Below are 22,883 nucleotides of genomic sequence, written 5' to 3'. Positions count from 1 at the left end.
TTGTCATCCCAACCAGGACCGTTTTTCAAGTTCTCTCCAGAGCCACACACCTGTTCTCTAGTAATTAGATGCACTGAGACCACAGAGAATATTGTCACTCACTGTCTCTTCCTCTTAAGGAACTGTCAGCCAGGCTGCTGTCCATCCACAGTGACCAGGACCGGATCGTGGTGACGTTTAAGACTTTTGAAGAAATCTGGAAGTTTTCTACCTACCATGCTCTTGGTAAGGCAGCTGCTCTGGAGAAACCTAGCATTACATCACCCAATACTCCAGAAAAAACAGAAACAAAAGCATACGGGCCAGGCTGAGGGAGGCCAGGGCTTTACTGCAGGATATGGGACTGAGCCTTGTGGCCCTTCCCTGCATTTCTCAGAGGGAGGCTGGATTCTTGCACCCAAGCACACCCTGGTACGCCCAGGCCTGTCTAACTGTAGCCTGAGGGCTACATACTATCCAGGACAGCTATAAATGTGGGTCAACACAGACTCGTAAATTTACTTAAAACATGAGTTTTTGGCTGGGCGGTGGTTGGCACACCCTTTAATCCCAACACTTGGGAAGTAGAGGCAGGCAGATCTCCTCTGAGTTCAAGGTCAGCCTGGTCTACAGAGCCAGTTCCAGGATAGCCAGGGCTACACAGAGAAACCCTGACTTGAAAAAAGCAAAAACAAACGAACAAAAAAGATGAGATTTAAAAAAAAAAATCAGTTGTACAGTTGTTTTCCAGTGTGCTTTGTAGGACTTTGTAGATGGCAACGATGTGTTCACACCTGCAATCACGCCGTCTCTGTGGAGTTCACTAAGTCACCATTTCTTAGCCCTCTAGGCAGGCCGGGGAGGAGCCACCAAAAGCCGGGATATTGCTCAGTCTCTATGAGTCAGCTTGTCCTTTGTCTGCCCTCTGGGAACCAGTAGAGGACTTTGCCATCCAGAAGACAGTGGCCTGTTTAGTTCTGTCCTGAATGTCCACCCACATTTGTTGTAAATGAAGGGTTCTCTCAGCATTTGCCCTGACTTTATAAAGGCAGGAAGGCTATGCCTCCCAGCTAAGTAGTACTTGATAAAGGGATGGTCCCTATTCAGGCAGTGACAGCCAGCACCCCACAGGCCTGCACAGGATTGATGGAAATGGGCATGGAGGACACTGGGGCATAGGCATCCCAGTGTGCAGAGCATTGTACCCTTGACATCTCTGAACCCTTAGGGACAACAAGGCCAGAAGATGTAGTGGGTGGGCAGGTGTAACCCTGACAGCCAGGACAGTGAGAGCGGGACCCACAGGGTGTGGAGGTTCTGGGATATTCCCGGGGAAGAACAGTATATCAGGGTCCTCCCCAGGTCTGGTATTTGAGGTCTTGGGGTCCCCTACCCCTCCTAGAACCTGTTGGTAATAAGCTTGGCCTTGCAGGCTTCACGCACCACTGCCTGGAGAACCTGCTGGTGGACCAGACATTCTGGTTGCTCTCACCCAGTGAGGAGGAAGAGACGGCCATTCTCATGTATGTAAACAAGGATGCCTTGAAGCAGACGCACAAGAGCCTCCTCGCCCAGGAAGGTGGGCAGCAATGGTGACCTTGGTTAGATCACACAGGGCTGGGCATACTGTAGGGGACAGCTCTGGACACAGGATACATCTAGGGCATGATGTAGCATAAGATGCTCTAGACACTGTCACTGGTTACAAAAATGTGTGTGGCTCCCAAAGAGGTGAGGGGTGAGGAGAATGGTGAGAAAAGGTTTTTGTCTAGAACCCCTTGCCCCTGATTTGAGATTGTTGGCCTCATAAAAGAAGGGCCTTGAGTCCCCAGGAAGGAATCTCAAGGCTGCGTTTCCTCCCTGGCCATGGGTGGACACTCAGGTGAGGCCAGGCTCCTTGGTAACCATCCAAACACAAAGGGACATGGGAATCCCATGTCTGTCCCTGAATAGCACAAGTAGGAAACTGAGGCCCAGAATGAGTCTGAGTCTGCCTCCCATTGTCAGTGGAGGTGAGGCTGGGAGCTCCTTTGGGCCTCCACAGATGAGTGTCCCGGGAAGAAGAGGGTGGAGTGGGCTCCTGCAGGGTCCCTGCCCTCACTGTGGGTCTCCTTGGAGCTGGGGCGGGCAGCTTTCTTGTTTGACAGTGCATGACTGCCCTGCTGGTAACACTGTTGACCATCTCTGTCCTTTCAAAGGGCCCTTCTTTGTTCTGTGTCCCGACCACCGTGTGAGAATGATGATGGGACCCCAGGGTGCAGGGAAGGGCCCCCAGGCGCTCAGGCGGGCTTCGGGGGTTCCTCTGGGAATGGCAGTCCTGGGAACAGACTTCTCGTCCACCACGCCCAGCACATCCTCCAAGGTGGAAGCAGCAGAGGCCGAGCCAGAGCCCTTGACTCCATTTCACCAGTAGGTACCAAGTTCGAATCTCCATCCTGAGGCCTTGGGTGGTGTGGGGGCTCATAGACCCTTTTCCAGCACAGAGAGACATGTGAGACAGACAGATGACAGGCCACTCCAGGCTCCTGATGCTTGCTCCCTGTAATGGCTGGAAATGTAGTCAAGTGGCCCCCTGCTTGAAGGAGCAATGGCATCTTCTAGGCAATACTGCCCAGGAGGAAAGAGTTGTCTGTGGCACATATTACTCACGGTGCTCACTCTAGAGAGCATTTGAGGGTCACATTGAGGCACAAACACAGTAAAGACTAAAGGAAGGTAAAGCCAGAGATCACAAAGAGAAGGAACATGGCAGTTCCTGTTGACAGCAATGCATGGAGTGTAAGCTTGCTAAGAGCTTCCTGGCCACCAAAGGAAAAGGAGAAACTCCACCTCCTGAGTGACCATGCCCTTGAAGTAACAGCTGTGGCTGGAGGCCACTCCTTGCAGAGTGGGAGGAGCTTCTCCCTAGAGCACTCCCTACGTACTGGGGCCAATGATGGTCCCATGGGGACAGAGTTTGCCCTTCAGTATCAGGTTCTCAACAGAGGAGAGGCTGCAGTAATCAGCTAAGATTTTTGGAGAAGCTGAGGCCCAAGGCGGGGGCAGTTTGACCAGGCCACACAGCTGATGAGAATCCAGGAGATGCAGAGTTGAAATCCAGGCCCTTGACACTGCTGGCCCTGGCCGCTCCAGGAGAGTGGCAGGGCAGGTGTTTTGCCGGGGGCTGAGGGGGGGGGGGAGTGGGGTGTAGGGCGTAGGGGGGTGGTAGGGAGGTCTGCAGGGCTCATGGTAACAGGGGTGGCAGTATCCCCTAGGGTGAGGCACCCAGCCTGGGCAGCACCACACACACCAGCCTCAGGGCCCCACATCTGGGCAGTTATGTTGAAGGAGGGGTGGGATTCATGTGACTCCTCAAGGGCGGCTGCTCCTGAGCATTCTGTAGGACACACCTGTCCCCAGTCTGAGACTATAGCGCAGGCCTCTTCTCCCCGCTCCAGGTGGACTCTCAGGGTTCCATGGGATCCCGTCGATGAATCCATGGATGGACCTGGGACGCCTGGTGCTCAGCTGATGGGTGTGTATCAGACTTCCCTCCCTGGGGGAGAGGCAGCAAAAGAAAGTGGCAGGGACTAGTATTCTGGAAGTTTCTGTGTTTGTCCTGAATGTTCCCTAAGTCAGAAGAGGAGGCCAGAATCTCTACTACAATACTCAGAATTATCTAAAGCCCAGAGAGATTTAGGTCCTGCCCAGCATCTGGGGAAATGACTGGGACTCTTCTCACACCCTATAGAGCCAGGAATGTGGCTCACATCACAGGATACCTCATTGAGACTGGCTCATTGGAAGACCCTAGGCTTGACTGGCTGACTGGCCTAGAATCTGTCGGGGAGGATGGAGGATGGATATGCTCTCTGGCCCCGTCTTAGGCCTTCCTCATGAGGAGCTAGTCCTGCAGGCTGCCCTTCAGCTCAGCATGGGGTGGGGGCATATTTCTCTGCCCCTTGTGGAGCAAGCTGGTATTTAGATGGTCCCTGTGCCTACTACGTGACCACAGAACCCTGTGACTGATGAGAGAGCCTAAGGTCCAAGTTGCATGAGGCAGAGTCCTGTGCCTGGAGGCTGGTGGGCTAGGGCTGAGTTCACCAGTGTGAGCCTCAGTGGCCCATCTGGTATGAGGATGAAACAGCCCCTCTGAGGACCACAAAGAGGCCCAGCTCCTCAGACCTCAGGAGCCAGGGTTCACTTCACACACCTCTGGCCATGTTAGGGACACCAGCAGGTGCCTGAGGGCTGGCTACCCTGTCTGTCCACAGGGCCTCAGATCTGACCAGATGGCCTTCTCCCTTCAGGGCTTGGCCTGGCCTCTGCAGTAGCTGACTTCCAGGGCTCAGGGCCCGAAGAGATGTCCTTCTGTGTCGGTGATGTCATCGAGATCATCGGCGCCCAGGTGCCTGGCCTGCCCTGGTGTGTGGGCCGGCACGTGGCCTCTGGCCAGGTGGGCTTTGTGAGGACTGGCCTCGTCAGCATGCAGGGCTCAGCATCTGAGTGAGTGGCAGAGGCCCCTTTCCTGAACCCCAACACTGCTCCTGCGGGGATCCTGCCACCCTCCGTTAGCCTCTCAGGAGCCACCTGGGCACCGTCCTGGGCAACTCCTCCCTTCCCTCCTCCACTGAGCCTGACTCAGCCCTTCCAGGGTGCCACGGGAGGGCACTGTGTGGCTGTCCAGGGTGCCCATTCACAGTGTCAGTCCTACATGCTCTGGTGAAAAGTGCCACATGCTAGATGTAGCCTCCATTGTGGGAGCCTGAAGCCAAGGCAGAGCCACTGAGCGGCTGTGGCTCTGGGGAGTGCACCTTCCTGCTGAGCCCAGAGCCCCCTGGCCTGAGCCTCCCTGGCTTCTGGCTGAATCCTTCAAGTTCCTGGTGGCTCCTCAGCCACGTCTGTTTGTGAGACACTTGCTGTCATACTGTACATCCAGCCGGCTCCTATCTGCCTCAGCTTAGCTTGTAACCGTCACGAAGACTCAATGTCTCAAACTGGTTGCCTTCTTCCCAGGTGCCAGGGGCACAGACATTTTGAGGGTTCCTCATGTCCCCCTTTCAACATAAAGCCCTGGGAAGCTTCTGGACCTGGTCTCATGGCCTCAGATCCCATTTGCCGGCACTCTCCCCCACCCCCACCCCCACCCCCACCCCCAGGCCGGCTGCACAGGGCAGCTCAGCCTTTCTTAGCTCTGAACAGATGTGGGCGACGCTTCCCTGTCACCTTGTTCTCTGGAACCCTGCCAGGCTGTAATCCCATCCCTAATCACTAACCCCTGGCCCTGTTCTGTCCCTGAGAGAGCTCTGTTTGCACCTGCTCCAGATGAGGGAACCTTCAGGGGAGTGCGCTGGTCATTTCTGGACTAACTCTGTATAGCCTTGGACAATGGTGGGTAGGGAGTGATTGGGGAGTGCCCAGTGAGTCTAGCTGAGCCTACCATTGGTCAATTCCTGGTTTCCCTGGACTTGGCCTTAGTTAAGACATCAGCTGAAGAGCCTGGAGATACAGGTGTATGCAGAGAACCCTGTCCTCCGCTCCTATCCCCTCTGTAGCCATGCCTCCCTCAAACTGGACGTGTTTCAATGGCCTTGCTGGAGACTGGGTACCATAGTCAACTCTCAGATGCACTTTCTAAGGTTGCTGCCATCCATATGAATCCTCTCCCTTCTATCCCCCGATTTAAAGCGCCCCACCACGAACCTGGCAGTCAGCCAGCAGACACTGGCTGGACCTTGTGTTCTGATCATACTTAAAGCAGCATTTTTCTGGTACCCCATCAGAATGTCCGCATGCATGCGGAATGGGGGACACAGTCTATCTACACCCCTTGTGGGTGACCTCCACAGAATCTCCACCTAGCTCCAGGACAGAGAATTTGGGCTTCTCCCTTTCTGTACTGGGCAAAGTCACTTCACACTGTAACCTCATTAGCTCAGCTGGGTCTTTGAAACAATGGTGTGGCTCCTGGCTTGTGTCTTGGTCTCTCATTACAGAGATGGCACAGCTCTCCAGGCAGTGCTTCCTCTGCCCCTGACCTCTTGGCAGGTGTGGGATCCTGGTAGCTTCAGTGGTTCTGAACTTAGCAAAAGTCAGGGCTAGAAAGGATGGGGTCTGGTCCATTCTCCCCTGTCTCCCCAGAGTCTTGAGGGTGGTGGCATCATCTTTCACAGCAAGTGAAATTGTAAGTACTTCTCTGTCTCTGTCACTCAGATATTTTCTGACACTTCTGCCTAGAACCTGGGGTCTCCCATCTTGGCTCTCCTTTTCTTCTCCCTTGATGTAATCTCAGACTTATGGAGAAGGTAGTAGCAGACAGCAACATTCCATCCCTTACCTGCTGACGCCTAAGGCCAGCTTCTCCTCTTGGTTGCTTCCTCTTTTCTCTCTCCTCCTTCCATTTGTTTTCAGACCCTCTGAGAATGAGTTCTGCAGCTCATGATCCTTTACCCCATTGCAGTATGCGGCTCTTAAAGCCAGGATCTCAAGTATAACCCCAGGGCCAGTGTCAGAAATCAAGAAATTCACATCACCACCATGCTGCTCCCAGCCAAAGATGATTCCAGAATGCGTTTCGCACTCACTGCGGCGGCGGCACCTGCTTCGCTCCACCCCAACTGTCTTTGGCCACCTTCTCCTCTGATGCTTCCGAAGCAGCAGCTCATTGTGAGGAGGCCCAAGGGCTGGGTGTGGTTTCCATGATTCATAGAGGTGCATTTTAAAGTTTCACATCGCCCTGCTAACTTACTCCTATAAGCAAAATCACCTCCTCCATCTCTCTTCTTCTCTTGTCCCTCTGTCCCTTTCTGTGTCCTCTGCCTGACTTCATGGCCACATGAGCCCTGTCCTGTGTTCTGTACTGGGGAATAACGGTGGTTTCACGGTGGGCCATTCAAGTGGGGCTCAAGAGTCAGCCTAGGCACTCACCTTCTCGGGATCTTTATAATCTAAATCTCTTTAAAAAAATTAGAGATTATTTTATTTTATGTGTATGAGTGTTTTGTCTGCATATATGTCAGTCTGTGCTCCAAATGGATGCTTGGACAGAAGAGGGCAATGGAGTCTCTGGAACTGGTGTTATAGATGGTTGTGTCTAGGAACCAAACTCAGAGACCCTCTACAAGAGTAGTAATTACTCTTAATTTCTGAGCTGTTTCTCCAGTCCACTTAAAGTCTTTCTTAATCCTGGACCCAACAAGGGTCCTCTCAAGGGCAGGCTTTGGGTTTTGTTGTTGTTTTCTGAAGTGGGATTTCTCTGTGCAGCCCTGGCTGTCCTAGAACTCATGCTGTAGAGCAGGCTGGTCTCGAACTCAGAGATCCTCATGCCTCTGCCTCCTGAGTGCTGGGTGGAATTAAAGGCCACCACGCCAGGTAGGCAGGCTTTGTTTATATTTAGGGTCTCCACGGTGGTTGAGCATGGCCAGCAGTTGAATAAAGGAGAAGAAATGGATCTTACTGTGAAATTTGGACTTACGTTAAAAAAAATCCCAAAAATCCAAATTCAGCTGTAGAGATAAATGGATGCTGATCATGATTCTGAATCTGGAGGTCTCCATCCTACAAAAGAGAACACAGCTCCCAGGGGGCAGTGTCCTCTAAGATGGGAGAAGAAAATGCAATGGAGTGAGCCACCTGGCTCTTACAAGAGGGAGCTCAGCTGACCCGTGGCTCTGCTCCAGCATTCTGGAATGACAGTAAACTCAGTTAACCTGCAGGCAAGCGACTCCATTGGCCGGATTCCATTCTGCCCACTCACCCCGGGGCCTCCTGGGCTTTGAGAGAATTAGTTCTTCGAAATATGACATTTTCTTTTTTTTGTCTTCCCAGCCTGGAAAGTGCAGTTTTCCTCAGTGAGGAAGAAAGATCATTCTTCAGCAGTGAGGGCCACTTCTCAGATGAGGATGCTCGGCGGCTCCTGAGCAGGACATCTGGCACAGATGTGTGCACCACATGCAGTCTGGGTAGGTGTGGGGAGCGTGTGGCACCTCTATTCTCTCTGAGCTGTTGGAGACATCAAGATTGTGCTGACTGAGTCATATTAACCTAGAGTCTTCTCAGGGCAGATTCCTGGAAGAGCAGGAACTTCGATGCAGGGTGTGGTCCAAATGTTTTGCAAGCGCGTAGAGCCCAGTGGTCTGCTTTAGGCCACACATGACAGTTGCACTCTGCCCTACCAGCATTAAGTCACTATACTATTACCTTAGTCTCCAGAGAGTTGGGTGCTAGTTGCATGCTTCTGGCTCTTTCCAAGCTCCTCAGAGAACCTTTCCTCCCCTCCCTTTGCAACTACACCCCATCTCTCAGGGCATCCCCAAAGAAACAGTGAAAGCCCCACCAGGAAGCAGGGAAAGACAAGCCAAGAATGTGCCCTCAGGTCTGGGTGCAGGCAACCAGGATCAGCATCCAAAGACATCAGGAGCTGGTAACAAAAGAAGGAAGTCCTGAGGCCCTCGCTGCTGAGAGAACCTATCTCCACTGTCCCAGGCACCAGATGACACACTGAGCCCTTAGCTTCCTTTTGAGTGTGGGGAAGCCTGGGGCACCCACTGGATATGACCAGCACCCTTACCAGTACAAGGTTGGCCCCTCTGCCAGTGCCGGTCAGAATCACTTCTCCCAGCTCCAGACAGAACTGGCTCCATGGTTGTTGGTTAGCCTGGGGCATTTGGTCCCTAGAATTACCAGAGTTACCAGAATTACCAGAATTACCAAAGGCAATGCAATTCCTCTCCCCTAGATAAGCCTCAAAGTTTTGCCTGATGTCATAACTTCCCAGTTTTTATGTCTTCTTCCGCTCTTTTCCTCATTTGGTTGCTGTGGCAATCCAGCAGGCAGTTAGTGCCAACCCAAGGAGGTGGGAATGAGGCTCGAGTGCCACCTTGGGTGAAGAGCAATCAGCCCGGTTCGTTCTGCAGCTGTGCCCTGCTTGCCCAGGAGCTGACAAGGATCACAGGCATCCTCAGGAGGAGTGTGGGGATGGGGCACCAGGGCTAGACATGTGCTGCATCGTTGCCTGGAGACATCTGAGAACATGGATTCTCTGGCCCTGATCGTCGTAGGTGCTGGTGACTGGAGAGCTTGCATTCACCTGGTCCCATGAGGCAGGACACAGGTAGAAGAGTGACTGCTTCTCTTTTCTCTTTCCTAGACTGGTTAGAAGAAGCTGAGGGGGAGCAGCTGGAGCAACGAGGTAGGTAGTGCCCTGTGGCTCGGGCCCTCTACTCATGGCTCAGAGTCTCAGGTACCAGGTGTGAACACCGGGCGGAGGCAGCAGCAGATAGTGGTCTCAGGCTGGCCTCAAACACACTGTGTAGCAAAAGAGAACCTTGACCACTTGATCTTCCAAGTGCTGGAACCATAAGTGTGCACTACCACATCTGGCTTCAGATTGTGTGAGCATATTTTTTTAAAGATTTATTTATTTTTATTTTATGTGTATAAGTGTTTGCATGTATGTGTGTGCATGATATGTGTGCCTGGCACCTATGGAGGCCAGAAAAGGGCAATGGATCCCCACTGGAACTAGAATTAAAAATGGTTATGAGCTACCATGTGTGCAGGGAACCAACCCTGTGTCCTCTGGATGAACAGCAGGTGCTCTTAACTACGGAGCCATCTCTCCAGCACATGTTTGGAGCATATTTGAACTATCAAACTTGAGAGCAAAGAGGCTGTTTCATCCCAGGGGAGGAGCCCCAGAGCCTCTGTTCTCTCATTGCCTTTCAAATAACTCCATGTAAAGCTTGGGTTTTCCCAGCAGGAAATAGGTGTCTGCTCTGCCCCATGGAGGGGTGTGGCTTTGGATCTGAGCCCGTCTGAGCCAAGGTCCTGCTAGCAGGTGGCGGTAGATTGTGCTCAAGGGCCAATCTGTAAACCTTCCCTGGAATCATCCCCCAAGGAGACTCTGTCCCTTTCCCATGGTATAGCTAAGGCCAATGACCTCAGCCTCACTGTCAATCATTGTCATTAGTTTTGTCTGCCTTCTCCTGTGTGAGTGCGTGAGTGTGTTTGTGTGTGTGTGTGTGTGTGTGTGTGTGTGTGTGTGTGTGTATTGCTGGGTATTGAACTCAGGCCATATGCATTTTAGGTACACTGTTTGTCACTGAGCTATGATCCATACAGCCTGGTTAACTTTGTCCATTTTATGTGGCAGCCTTTGAGCCCATGCTTATTAGTTGTGCCAATGGCTGTCAGAGATTTCATGGCTTCTAGAGTCTGAGGGGCCTGCAGAAACACACACCTGCGGCCAGACTCTGACTGTGGGTCAGGTGGTTAGGTGGCTTTCAGGTCTTTCTAAGGCCATCTGCAAGCCACCCCTATACTCTGACATGTAGGGTCTCTGAGCTCTGTTGTCCAAGGGCAGGTCAAGGAGAGGGGGCTGCTGGGTAGGAAAATTGACAAGAAGAATCAGGACTGATCCTGATTCAGCCTCTAGTGCTCTGGAATCAGGGTAGAAAAGTGTCATCCAGAACATGAGGCTAGGGGAATAGTAGGTGGGGGCAGAGATGGGGGATAGTTGGGACTCAGGTCCAAAGCTAATCCCACTGGGCCTTCTGTGACTTCTAGAAATGTCTCTACATCACCCGAACCCAGAACCACATGAGACTCTGCACATGGTAAAAGACATTCTAGAACGGTGCAAGGCCTGCCCTGACCACCCTGAAGACCCAGTATCCTGGAGCCTTGGAGCAGTGTCCAGCAGAGTGAGTACACCAGACACTGAGGATCCCCTCTTCTGCCTGGATCCTGAGGATGACTGGACAGACCCTGAGCCTCCAGACTCGCTGCTGCAGGTCCTGAACGCCCCTGGTTATGAGGCCCACTTCCGGGGCCTGTATGACATCTCGCTCCCCTGGCTGGGTACTGCACTCTGTGGCTTTGATGATGAAGAGGAGTTGGCCGGACGCTTGGCACAGGCCCGAGGAGTTGCCAAGAAAGTCAATTTGGGCATGGCCCTGGCCAGGCTCTGCCTTCTGCTGGGGCGGCTGTGTGCTCGAAAACTCAAGCTATCCCAGGCCCGGGTGTACTTTGAGGAAGCACTGGGGGCTCTGGAGGGTACTTTTGGGGACCTCTCCCTGGTGGCGGCAGTCTACACCAGCCTGGCTACGGTGTATCTGAAGCAGAAGAACGGGGAGAAGTGTGTGCAGGTGGCACCCAAAGCTGCAGCCCTTCTTCTGGGGACGCCCGGCCATGCATACAGCACAGATGCTGAGCTCCTGAAGTACGCACTGCGCAGGGCCATCTGTGGCCTCAGCCCACAGGCTGAGGCCCGGGCCTGCTTCCTGCTGGCCAGGCACTACACCCACCTCAAGCAGCCTGAGGAGGCACTGCCCTACCTGGAGAGACTGCTTCGCCTCAACAGGGATGTGGGGACCCCGCAGGCCTCATGGCCTGAGGACTGTTACCTGCTCCTGGCGGACATCTATGGCCGGAAGTGCCTGCCCCACTTGGCACTGAGTTGCCTCAGGGTATCCTCAGTGTGGACTAGGTGCTCATTGGCTGGCTCCTTGAGGAGTGTGGACCTGGTACTCCAGAATGCTCCTGGGCCAAACAGCCAAAGGAGGGCCAGCCACCGCCTCCCCTCCCAGATTGCTTTCTACCTCAGGCAGGCATTGGCCTCTCTCACTCCGGGCATGGGACAGGCACTGTGTGGGCCTCTCTATGCCAGTCTAGCTCAGCTGTACAGCCACCATCAGCAGCACAGTCAGGCCATTGCCTTCATGTCTCAGGCTGCAGAAGCAGACACTGCGGCTGGGGTCCACGCTGTCGTGGACCGCTTGGTGGCGCTTGCCTGGCTGCACATGCTCTGTGGGAAGACCTTAGTAGCTATGGACATCCTGAAGTCGATCTCAGATGCAGCTGCGGCCAACAAGGACCAGGAGTGTGTGATGACCAACATGGCAGCCATGGCCCTGAAAAGGATGGGCAGGACCCGGCAGGCTGCCGAAGGCTACTTCCGAGCCCTGCACATGGCCTACAGCCAGGGTCACCTGCAGAGCCAGGCAGTAGTCCTGGCTAACTTTGGGGCCCTGTGCCTGCAAGCGGGTGCACGTAGCTTGGCCCAACACTACCTGCGGGAGGCGGTGGGGCGCTTCTCCCAGCTGCCCAGTGGTGTGTGTGGCCGGGACTTCACTCAGGTTCTCCTGTGGCTGGGCCAGCTCTGCACCCGCCGGGCCCTCCCCCAGCAGGCCAAGTGCTACTACGAGTGGGCCTTTCTGGTGGCTGTGGAGATGGACCATCTGGAGAGTAAGTACCACCCTTCTCCCCGCTCCACACCTCCCGGGGTCTGCATGGGTCATGCTGGCTTCCGAAAAAGTGTGTCTGCCATTCCTAACTCAGAGCACCCTGGGATGGGAGGCAGAGGACAAAGGCTGTTTGTCCACTGAATAGTAGAAACCTGGAAGTGTCTGCTACCACCTTTGGTGCAGCCTCTTCCCGTGCTGGGCTGTATATAATGACATATGGGGAGTGTGTTGAAAGTATCTTACTCTAAGAACTCCACATGCCTGCCCTAGCACCAGAATGGAGCTTGCCTTAGATATGACACTGTACTAACACAAGCCTGGGGCTCTGTGAGCTAGACCTCCAGTTCTGTCTTCTCCAGCCCTGAACACCTCACATGGCCTCTTTATAGAAGTTACCAGAGCTTTAGAACAGATCCAATTCACCCACAGGGACCTTATCCAGGTGTGATCCAGGCCCCATCCACAAGTGAGACCATGTTGTTCTTGCTGGGGTCTAGAGCTGAACAGAAAACTGATGGCCGGGTCAGAACAGCCATAGAGAGGGTCATGGGTGTGGTGTGCTTATAGGCAGCTCTGTTCCAGCCTGTGACTTGGGGATGCTTCTTTGGTATGAGACTAAAGGATTGAGGGAAGGTTATCCAAGCAGGGAGTGCTGGGTAAGGAGCTGAGGGCAGGGTGACTGAACCCATGCACTTTGCAGTATTGGATGGTAAGCCTGGACTGGGGTGTTAAGCATGGACCAGGAACCCCAGCCTATGCTTTGCCCCTTTTCCAAGAGGACTGGAGCGCCATCAAGTGCTGAAGAACACTCACTATGGCTGTGGAGAAGATGGATAGGAGGTGGGTCTGACTGGAGTCTGTTCTCCAGCAGAGGCCTAACCCACCCTTGAGGTCTCATGGACATGATTGTGTAGAGGGAGAGAGGAGGGAAGCAGGGTCCAGCAGAGCAGGTAAGGCCTTGGCAGGACAGACTCTGGCATGGAAGGACCCCAGGAAGCCTTAGGTTACAGCCTCTGTCTGTGGGCCAGACTTCCACAGCCTCAGCAACCTGGCCACATAGCCACCAGCCCATCCCTGCCAGGCCTCCCCAGATGCCCCCTCAAACTCAGACAGCAGCAGCAGAGGACCTAGCTAAATGTGTCCCTTCTCCCCTGGGAGGCTGAGGGATGACTCCAGGGTTACAGGCCAGGTCACCACTGAGCCGGTGTTGGGGCACTGTGTCTTCCTGGGAAGCATTCTGATGTGTTGATGGGCAGTGGTTCACAGTGGCCGGTCCTTTCCATGAGACCGTCAGCAGCCTGCCCCCTCATTTCTGGTTTTAGAAGTTTGCAGCCTCTTTTCTTGGTCAGGCTGGTGAAAGGTTTATAATTCTTTCGAAGCATCAGACTTTGGTTTTGTGAATTTCCTCTACTGTCTGCCTGCTCTCACCAGCAGTTCCTTATTAGTTCATTAAGATGGGAATTGAGGGTTGAGGTTTTTCCCCCTCCCTCCCCCTCCTTCCCTTCCCCTTCCTCCCTCCTCACTTTCCCTTCCTCCCCACCTCTCCCCCTCCCTCCTATCTCCATCAAAAGCATTCACCGCTATCAGTTTTCCCGTCAGCTCTGCTTTTCAACATCCCTTAAGTTTTTATCATTATTATTATAATCATCATCGTCATTATTATTATTTTACATGTATAAGTGTTTTGCTTTCATATACATCTGTGTACCACATGTGTGCCTGGTACCCAAAGAGGTGTCAGATCCCCGATTTAGATGCCCTGGGACCGGAGTTACAGATGGTTGTGAGGCACCATGTGGGTGCTAGGAATCAGACACAGGTCTTCTGTAGGAGAAGCCAGTGCTCTGGACCACTGAGCCGTGTCTCCAACCCAGTCATCCCTTAAACATCTATGCTTCTGTTTCCTGTGTCTCTTCCTTTAACCTCTGACTATTCAGGAATGGGCAGCTTAACTTCCATGTATCCGTGAACTTACCAAATGTTCTACTGTTAGTGATTTCTGTTTGTCTGTCTCAGCAGGACTGAGAACCATCCTAGGGCCTCATGCATGCTAGACAAATGCTCTGTAATCATTCTGTATTCCCAGTCTTCTTTTTGCTTTTCACAGATGATAAGGTCTCATTAAGTCGCCCAACCTGGCCCTGAACTCATTCTGTAGTTCAGTTTTGCCGCTGTGTAGCAAAAGAACATATTTCCTGTGACTGCCATACTTTCACATTTACTGAGGCTTGGCTAGTGCGTGTCTTTAGAGATGGCCTCATGAGCCCTTGTAAAGAAGCCCTTGAGGTCTGGCTGACTTATGGCACAGCTAAGCCTTCTGCCTCAGTGTGATTTCCGGGTTGACAGTTGGGGATACCTCATGGCTCCCAGCCCCTTCCTGGCCTTGGGATAGCCCAGGGAGCCATGGTGTGGAGCTTGGCCTCCTGAATGAAGCACAGGCTTGTGGGTACCTGAGCTGGGCTGAATTCATTATTCTATGTGGCAGGCTCCAGGCAGGGTGCTGGCTGTGGACCGTCCATGTGCCCAACTATATTGAGCTGCCATTTCCCTGGCCATGAGGCCAGGGTGGAGGTGGGGAGAGTGTGGGAAGACAGAAACAGTGGGTGTGGAGCAGGGCAAGAGCCTGCGCAGGACCCTACCCTGGACTGGTTGAAATGGTCAGCACTATCGATGGGCTTCCCTGGTATGTCAATTAATGGGAACCTCATGGAGTACCATTCTGCAGACTACATAGCCTGGCTCTAGGGTCAGTATCCCCATTCTTGAGGACCTGACTTATGGAAGTAAAGAAGAGGCAGTCATACACCGGAACCTTTAATCCCTACCTACACAGGCACTGGGGTGCCCCAAAGGGGATGGAGCCAGGAGGGTAACACTTTCTCTCTGTCCCCACCCAGGTCAGTTACAGGCTGTGCGGAAGCTCTGCCACTTCTACAGCAAGGTCATGCCCAACGAGGTGCGATGCGTCATCTACCATGAGTTCCAGCTGGCCCTGGCGCGCAGGACAGCGGACAAGGTCCTGGAGGGTCAGCTCCTGGAGGCCATCAGCCAGCTCTACCTGTCACTGGGCACCGAGCGGTAAGAGCAGCAGGGCACACAGAAGGCCTGGGGAGTCCCTCCCCCCAAGGAACCAGCCAAGCCCCAACCCCTCAGGGCCGGTATCATTCCATTCATTGTTCATGACATAGGAGTCCCAGCATAGGCCTCTCTGATAAGGGACTAGCCCTCCCATTCTCACTTTCTTGGTTACACAAGGGTCACCTCTACAAGGCATTTCAAAGCCATCCATGTGTGGTTGCTGCTGTGTGCTGACCTCTACCCGCCCCTGGTCTTTCAGTTGTCAGCCTGGAGTCAGGGCAGTGGGATGTCATTCATCCACTGGACACACCGTGATGGTCACATGTTCTCCAGGCTCCTAACCACAGAGGGCAGAGCCAGCTTCCCTGGAGCCAGGTCTCAGGGTCACATTTCGGGTGTGACCAACACTGGAGTTCTGCCTAGCCTGCAAGCTGGTAAAATCCTCAACATGACACCTCCCCTAAGGCAGGGACACCGGAGCAGGGGAGAGCCTGTGAGGAAACAGGAGAGGCTCCTGTCCCAACACAAAACTCACCGCAGGAGCAGTGAGCCAGCAACCCAGATCAAAGCTTCTTGGGTATGTCCCTGGACTGCGGTCCATCTCCCTGGGAGTTTGTTGGAGGTGCTCAGCCGCAGCGAGGCCTCAGGTCAGAAACTTAGAGCAGGGACAGGGCTGCTGAGAGCTGTCCTGTGTGCCGCTGAGGTGTATACAAGTTGGAGAAGCCCTGGCCTAGGATCTGAATCTGCCCTATGCCAATGTCTCCCTGGTGTCCAGAAAAGACAGAGACTGTGTCTTACTTGGCAGTTCTTCTTTTTTTTTAAGTGTATTTATTTTTATTTTATGTGCATTGATGTTTTGCTGTGAGTATCAGGTTCTCCTGGAACTGGAGTTATAGACAGTCGTGAGCTGCCCTGAGGGAGCTGGGAATTGAGCCCTGGTCCTCTGGAAGAGCAGTTAGTGCTCTTAACCGCTGAGTCATCTCTCCAGCCCCTAGTTAGGGTTTCTATTGCTCTGATAAAACACCATGACTACAAGCAGCTTGAGGGGAAAGGTTTTATTTCCATTTATACTTCCATATCTTAGCCCCATCGCTGAGAAAAGTCAGGGCAGGAACTCAAACCAGGGCAGGAAGCTGGAGGCAGGCACTGATGCAGAGGCCATGGAGGGTGCTGCTTACTGGCTTACTCAGTCTTCATTCTTATAGAGCCCAGGACCACCAGCCCAGGGATGGCACCACCCACCATGGGCTGGGCCCTCACACATCAATCATCAATCAAGAAATCACACTATGGGCTTGCTCACAGGCCAGACTGGTGGGGACATATTCTCAAATGAGATGCCCTATTCCCAAATGACTCTAGCTTATGTTAGTTGCTAAAAAAAAAATTAGCTGGATTCAGCATGTGGGGGTTGACAGAACAAATAGGGTTACTTACACTTAGCTGCTGGTCTTTCCTCTGAAGAATTCCGTGTCTTTCCAAGTCAGGGTGCCTGGGGCAGGACAGGAGGCTGCCCACAGAGGATTCCCCCAGGTCCTGACCATTCTGTAGGCAGATCCTGTTTTGATGCCTGTGTCTGACCCCAGGGCCTACAAGTCTGCTCTGGATTACACCAAACGGAGCCTGGGGATCTTCATCGACCTGCAGCAGAAGGAGAAGGAGGCACGCGCCTGGCTGCAGGCTGGGAAGATCTACTATATCCTGCGCCAGAATGAGCTGGTGGACTTGTACATCCAGGTGCGCTCAGTGCCGTCGGGGTGCACCGGTTCACTCACTCCCCACCCAACCCACCTAACTACCCAGTCACCTGCCCTGCCCCCAATTGTTCATCTGCCTAACTACCCACTCACCCCCACCCCCACCCATCTACCTACCCTCCTAACTACCCACTCTTTACCTGTCTACTAACCTATCCACCAATCCACCCATCCACCTGTCTACCCACTCACCCAGCCATCCACCAATCCACCTGTATATCCACCCATCCATCCTTCCAGCCTACCCATTTATTCACTCATCCATTCATCCATCTCCCTGTTGACCACACATTCATTTGCCCACCCACCCCCACCTGTTCATTCATTTATCCACTCATCTATCCATCTACTTGTCCATCTGCTCACCCATCCATCACTGGTGAGTGTACTTACTGTGTCCTAGGGGCCTGCCTCTTTCCCACTCTGGTTCCCTCAATCTCCCTCAATGCCCAGACTATCTGACAACCATCTGAGCTCCCCGGACAGAGGGCGGGCTCCTCATAGTACCCATCTCTTGTCAGTACACAGTGAGTGCTTGGTGTATGTGGGGATACTGTGCCCACTTTGTTTGTACACAGGGGAACTTGTTTCAGTGTCTCATGGTACATTTACTCTAAAACATGTTTATTAAGAAAGCTGTGATGCTTCCCAAACACAGTGTGATCTGGACAGATAAGGAGCACAGAAGCAGCACTGTGAACTGAGTGTCTAGGATCAAGGAGCCCATGGCTCAAGGGGACCTTGGGCTGAGGTAGGCAGGGCCAGCTGAGCCTGAGGGCAAACAGCTATGAATCAGGGTGGGGAGCTAGCACCACTTGTTAGAAGAGAATATTAGGGGGCTGGAGAGATGACTCAGAGGTTAAGAGCACTGGCTGCTCTTCCAGAGGTCCTGAGTTCAATTCCCAGCAACCACATGGTGGCTCACAACCATCTGTAATGAGATCTGGTGCCCTCTTCTGGCCTGTAGTCATACATGCTGTATACATAATAAATAAATAAATCTTGAGAGAGAGAGAGAGAGAGAGAGAGAGAGAGAGAGAGAGAGAGAGAGAGAGAGAGAGAGAGAGAGAATATTAAGGTCCAACCTAGAAGCTGGAGAGTGAGCAGATTTATTCTCTCATCACTGAGTAGGTGTTTATTGGGCATCTACTGTGCACCAGGCATTGCAGGCATCCCTGAACACAGCAGAGAAGCCTCAGCATCAGGCCCTGTCTTGTGGCACTGAAGGGAGAGAAAGTGAGCATGGATGGGTCAGGAAGGAATAGGATGCCGTGGGAGCCACAGGCAATGTAGGGGCAGGAAGCTGTGATTCTAACATAAGGGGCAGGCCAGACACCTAGGCAGCCCACACCTGCTGGACCCTTGGGCTGCAGCTGGACCTATATTTCCCAGCCCTCAAGTCCTGAAAGCTGCTCTCCTTAGAGCCAAAAAGCCACAGAAACTGAGATGTTGGTGCCACCAAGTGTGAGGCTGCCCATCTTAGAGGCATGACCTCCCTAGGGGGTCCTATCTTCAGAGAACTTCTGGTCCTTACAGGTGGCACAGAACGCAGCCCTGTATACTGGGGACCCCAAGCTGGGGCTGGAGCTGTTTGAGGCAGCTGGCGACATCTTCTTCAACGGGACCTGGGAGCGGGAGAAAGCTGTGTCTTTCTACCGGGTGAGTGGCCACCGTAGGCAGGTAATGTGTGCTTCACATGGGTGTCCCTCGGTGGGCACAGGTGTGGCAAGCAGAGGCTTCCCACCTGGAGGTAGAGAGTATCAGTGTAGTGATCTTTGAGCCCTCTGTAAAGCACAGCATATGCCTCATACCTGCATGCTAATATCTAAAGCAGTCCTGGGTGGGACATCCTGTCACCTTACAGATGAGGAAGCTGAGCTTAGAGAGTCATAGGTGTGTGTAAAAGGACACACAGTGTGCCAGGGAAGACATGGACTTCTCCTCGGTCCTCTTGGCTGACAGTGTACAGTTGGCTCTGGGCTCACACACTATGCATTCTAGTAGAGTACTCAGTTGTCCCACTCCTGGGCAGAGGGGCACAGGCTGGTCTGAGGCTGAAGGTCTAGATGACTTGGTGGGGGTCACCCCAACTCCCAGCCTGGGGTGTCAGAACAGAACCATCCTCTCTCCCATGACAAGACCATACAGTGGGGGGTGGCATTCCTTGCACACATGTGGGCCCAGGAGGTATTGCATGGTGCACACTGCAGAAGCCTAATCTCAATATGTGGCCAGGACCAGGCGCTGCCCCTGGCTGTGACCGTAGGAGACCAAGAGGCAGAACTGCGCCTATGCAACAAGCTGGTGGCCCTTCTGTCTGCACTGGAGGCACCTCAGGAGGGCCTAGAGTTCGCCCATGAGGCCCTAGCACTCAGCATCACCCTAGGTGAGTCCCCAGCCCTGGGCCCTGCTCCGCACTCCATCCAACTAGGTCTTCAGCCCCAGGTCTGCAGAGCAAAGCAGGCATTGCTCGGCTTCTCCCATCCCCTGTGAAGGCTGACTGGGCTGGCAGTGTCCAGCCCTAGCCGAGCACAGAGCAGGCAGGAACTGCAAGAGAGCAAAGCTCTGAGGCTCTCTCTCTTGCTGCAGCCCATGCTGCCCAGCTGCTTTCCACACAGGTGGACTTGTGTATGCTGTCCTTTCCCGTGTCCCTTCCCCATCACACCTGTCCTCACTGTCTGCAGCCTGTTTCTTAGTACTCGGCTACCTTCTCTCCAGCACTGGCCGGGAGTGCCTGTGTTCCTCCTGGGAGGGAACCCTGAGTGGGGCCTCAGGCCTGCAGGAGGAATGCAGCTGAACTCAAAGTGCTGAGACCAGGCTCCGTGAACTGGTACTCAAGTCCACCCACATAGGTTAACTGTTTGCAGGGGGAGGCCCAGGACTCTGAGCATGGCTCCCTAAGGTGATAGACTGTGCTGGAACATATAAGGCAGCAGCCACAGCCAGTCCAGAGTTCTGTGCCCGAGAATGCATAGATAGATCATGGGCCTCGCCGAAGGCACCCCCAGGCAGCTCCATGCAGACCCCAAGTGGGGCCCGTGGGCCTGCAGCTTTGCCAGATCTGGAAAGGGAAAGGGAGCAGCCGTCGTTAGCTCACTTTACAGACGAGGAAATGAGTCCAGGGAAAGTACTGGCTAGAGCGGCCCGGTTTAAGTCTGTGAGTGTACACAGCTACCTGGCCTGCTGCTGCATTTGCATGCATGCTCCTTCCTGATTGGCTCATGCCTGGCTTGCCCCACTGGGCAGTGTCCCCACACCTGCCCCTCTACCTGCACCCCCAGGTGACCGCCTGAATGAGCGAGTGGCCTACCACCGGCTGGCCACCCTCCACCACCGGCTGGGCCACGGGGAACTGGCTGAGCACTTCTTCCTCAAGGCCCTGTCACTCTGCAACTCACCCCTGGAATTCGATGAGGAGACCCTGTACTATGTGAAGGTGTACCTGGTGCTGGGTGACATCATCTTCTATGACCTGAAGGTGGGCAAGAAGGGGCTCAGCCTGGGGTAGAGTCATTGCTCTGCCTGAGTGTGCGGTCTGCTCTGACAGTGATTGCCTCCCAGCCATGGTCTCACCACGTTCTCAGGGAGCAAGGCCTGGCTGTGAGAAGCCAGCAAGGTCAGCAGACAGGGCTAGTTGTTTTGTGCTGGTCAGGCTTGGCCCTCTCATGTGACAAGGAGAGGGTACAGGGTCACCATATACCAGCAGTGGGAAAGGAGCTAGGGAGCTTCCTGGATGAGGTGACCCCCAAAAAGAACATAAAGGGACAAGGACATTTATGTCAATGGCCCCTGAGACTCACATTGCAGAATCCAGCCCCTATCCGGGTGCCTCTTCCAGGAAGCCCAGCTGGAGTGCCAGCCTTTTCCCACAATTCCTTGTTGGAATTCTGTGGCTTCTGTCCCTCATCATCTGGGAGGGGTAGGTGGAGATATTACCATCCTGCCTCAAAGTGAAGGAAACTGAGGTTCACGAAGGGTACACCGATTGCAGGCTCCCTTTCTGGGTCTTTGCTGGTCACAGCTCCAGGTACATGTATGAATTTGAGCTGGCAGACACATGTACTTCAGCTGTCTTTCCCACTCAGCTGGGTGCCCTCTCCTCCACAGCTTCTATCCCCCTGAGGTGTGGTATCTCCCACGCTCCCCCATGTCACAGAGTTAGCTAGGGAGAGGTGGCCTTGAGACCGGGGAAGGAGTGTCCACCATCTGTACATGGCCCACTCTGCTCTGTTCTTGGGTCCTGGCTCTGTGGGGCTGGTACAAGACGAGACATTAATAGGAGACGTAGCACATCTTGGGCTTTGTTGCCAGCCAAGGGAGATGTCGCAGATGCTGAACAAGGGGAGGCAGGCTGGGTGGGGTCTCAGGAAGCCCCTCAGGTCACTCTTCTGGGGAGAGACCTCTAAAAGAAGCTAGGACGGGAGACTCCTGTGGGGTGGGTCCAAAGTCCAGAGGGGGTTTGCATCCTACTGGGATGTTGAGTTTGAGGCAAAGATGCACATGACCTGGGAGTGAGCTGTGTCACACCTCATCTTAGTTCCCAGGGACGTGGGCCAATTGCACAATCACCCAACCAACAACATGGGGCCAGGAAGCCCCCAGAGCCAGTGAGGCCCTGCAGTCTCAGGGCACCTACCTCCCCCAAGGAAGGCAAGTACTATGGCTGAGGCAAGGTAAGATCCAGACATCAGGGAGGCTCACGGGAGAAGAAGCAGAGGCCACGACAGGTCAAGGCCTTAGGCTCTGGAATCCGGGACGAAGAAGGAGACTTTAGAAAAGGGACACAGCTGTGTGCACAGGAAGGCCCTGGGGGACAGCCATAATGCTGTTCCAGGCCACCTGGATCTCTGAGTCATATTTGGGGTAGGGTAGGCCTGCTGCTGCTCTGAGTCAGCCCCCAAGCTGCTGTGCTCTTAGTTGGGACAGTTTTAAAAAATGGCACCCAAACACAAGGACCAGGAAGCTCTAACCTTGTTGGGGAAAGAGGCTAAACTGTGATTGTGATGGAGCGAGACGGGATGTCCTCCTCCTACCTGATGTGGCCTGTGGGTCAAGCACTATGGGTGGGTGTATCCGAGTGACCCTGGGGTAGTGTAGTCCTTGGGGATTGCTCCTGGTATCCTTCCCACCCCCACCCCACCCCACTGCAGTGAGTCAGCTAAATCCCAGTCAAACACATCTACCCACAGGACCCATTTGATGCTGCTGGGTATTACCAGCTGGCGCTGGCAGCGGCCGTGGACCTGGGCCACAAGAAAGCTCAGCTGAAGATCTACACACGCTTGGCCACCATCTACCACCACTTCCTCATGGACCGTGAGATGTCCCTCTTCTTCTACCAAAAAGCAAGGACTTTCGCCTCAGAACTGAACCTCCGTAGGACCAACCTGGTGCCCCAGCGCTTCTGTGGCCGGGCACTCTGGCTGGCCCCTGGCCACCCATCCTGACAACCTAAGAAGGACCTGTGCAAGAGGACTCTTCTTCGGGTGTGGATGACTTGTTTCAGGGAGAGGGGTGTGCTGAAGGAAGGACCAAACAGTAGTAAATATTTTTCAGCAACTGTAGCATCATCAAGTATATGGTATATGCGTCCCATTGGGCACAGGCTCTGCCCTTCCCAGTTCCCTGACCCACACTGCAGCCTGGCTTCACCTTGTCTCCAGTGAAGACTGAACCCAGCAGGTGTTTGCAAGGCCACCTGCTGGCTCTCTCATGGTGTGGCCTGGGCAAGTCACTTACCTCAGTCCTCTGTCCCCTTGTCTATAAAAGGTAAGGTGGTGACAGGAGTCCCTTGGCAGGGCCAAAGGTGGCCTTGTCTCTCTCTCTGATCTCACGTGTATCTGAT

The 22,883-nt window shown here is 53.8% G+C and overlaps 1 protein-coding gene across 1 annotated transcript in view; it reads left to right on the top strand.

The window, feature by feature from the left end:
* Sh3tc1 (SH3 domain and tetratricopeptide repeats 1) overlaps positions 1–22,588 on the top strand; it is a 32,653-nt gene extending 10,065 nt beyond the window's left edge. Inside the window, exons 5-18 of the mRNA XM_059275755.1 lie at positions 120–225; positions 1,412–1,558; positions 2,178–2,388; positions 3,417–3,493; positions 4,269–4,464; positions 7,786–7,919; positions 9,107–9,148; positions 10,525–12,204; positions 15,101–15,281; positions 16,868–17,018; positions 18,575–18,697; positions 19,274–19,424; positions 20,320–20,516; positions 22,228–22,588. Of these exons, the coding sequence (XP_059131738.1) occupies positions 120–225; positions 1,412–1,558; positions 2,178–2,388; positions 3,417–3,493; positions 4,269–4,464; positions 7,786–7,919; positions 9,107–9,148; positions 10,525–12,204; positions 15,101–15,281; positions 16,868–17,018; positions 18,575–18,697; positions 19,274–19,424; positions 20,320–20,516; positions 22,228–22,485 (3,654 nt within the window). The 3' untranslated portion in view covers positions 22,486–22,588. The remainder of the gene's footprint in view (positions 1–119; positions 226–1,411; positions 1,559–2,177; positions 2,389–3,416; positions 3,494–4,268; positions 4,465–7,785; positions 7,920–9,106; positions 9,149–10,524; positions 12,205–15,100; positions 15,282–16,867; positions 17,019–18,574; positions 18,698–19,273; positions 19,425–20,319; positions 20,517–22,227) is intronic.
* The last annotated feature ends 295 nt before the right edge of the window (positions 22,589–22,883 follow it).

Source organism: Peromyscus eremicus, chromosome 10, assembly GCF_949786415.1.
Source record: "Peromyscus eremicus chromosome 10, PerEre_H2_v1, whole genome shotgun sequence".
Taxonomy (NCBI): Eukaryota; Metazoa; Chordata; class Mammalia; order Rodentia; family Cricetidae; genus Peromyscus; species Peromyscus eremicus.
Note: the sequence above shows the minus strand (reverse complement) of the source record. Positions and strands in the feature narration are given on the sequence as shown.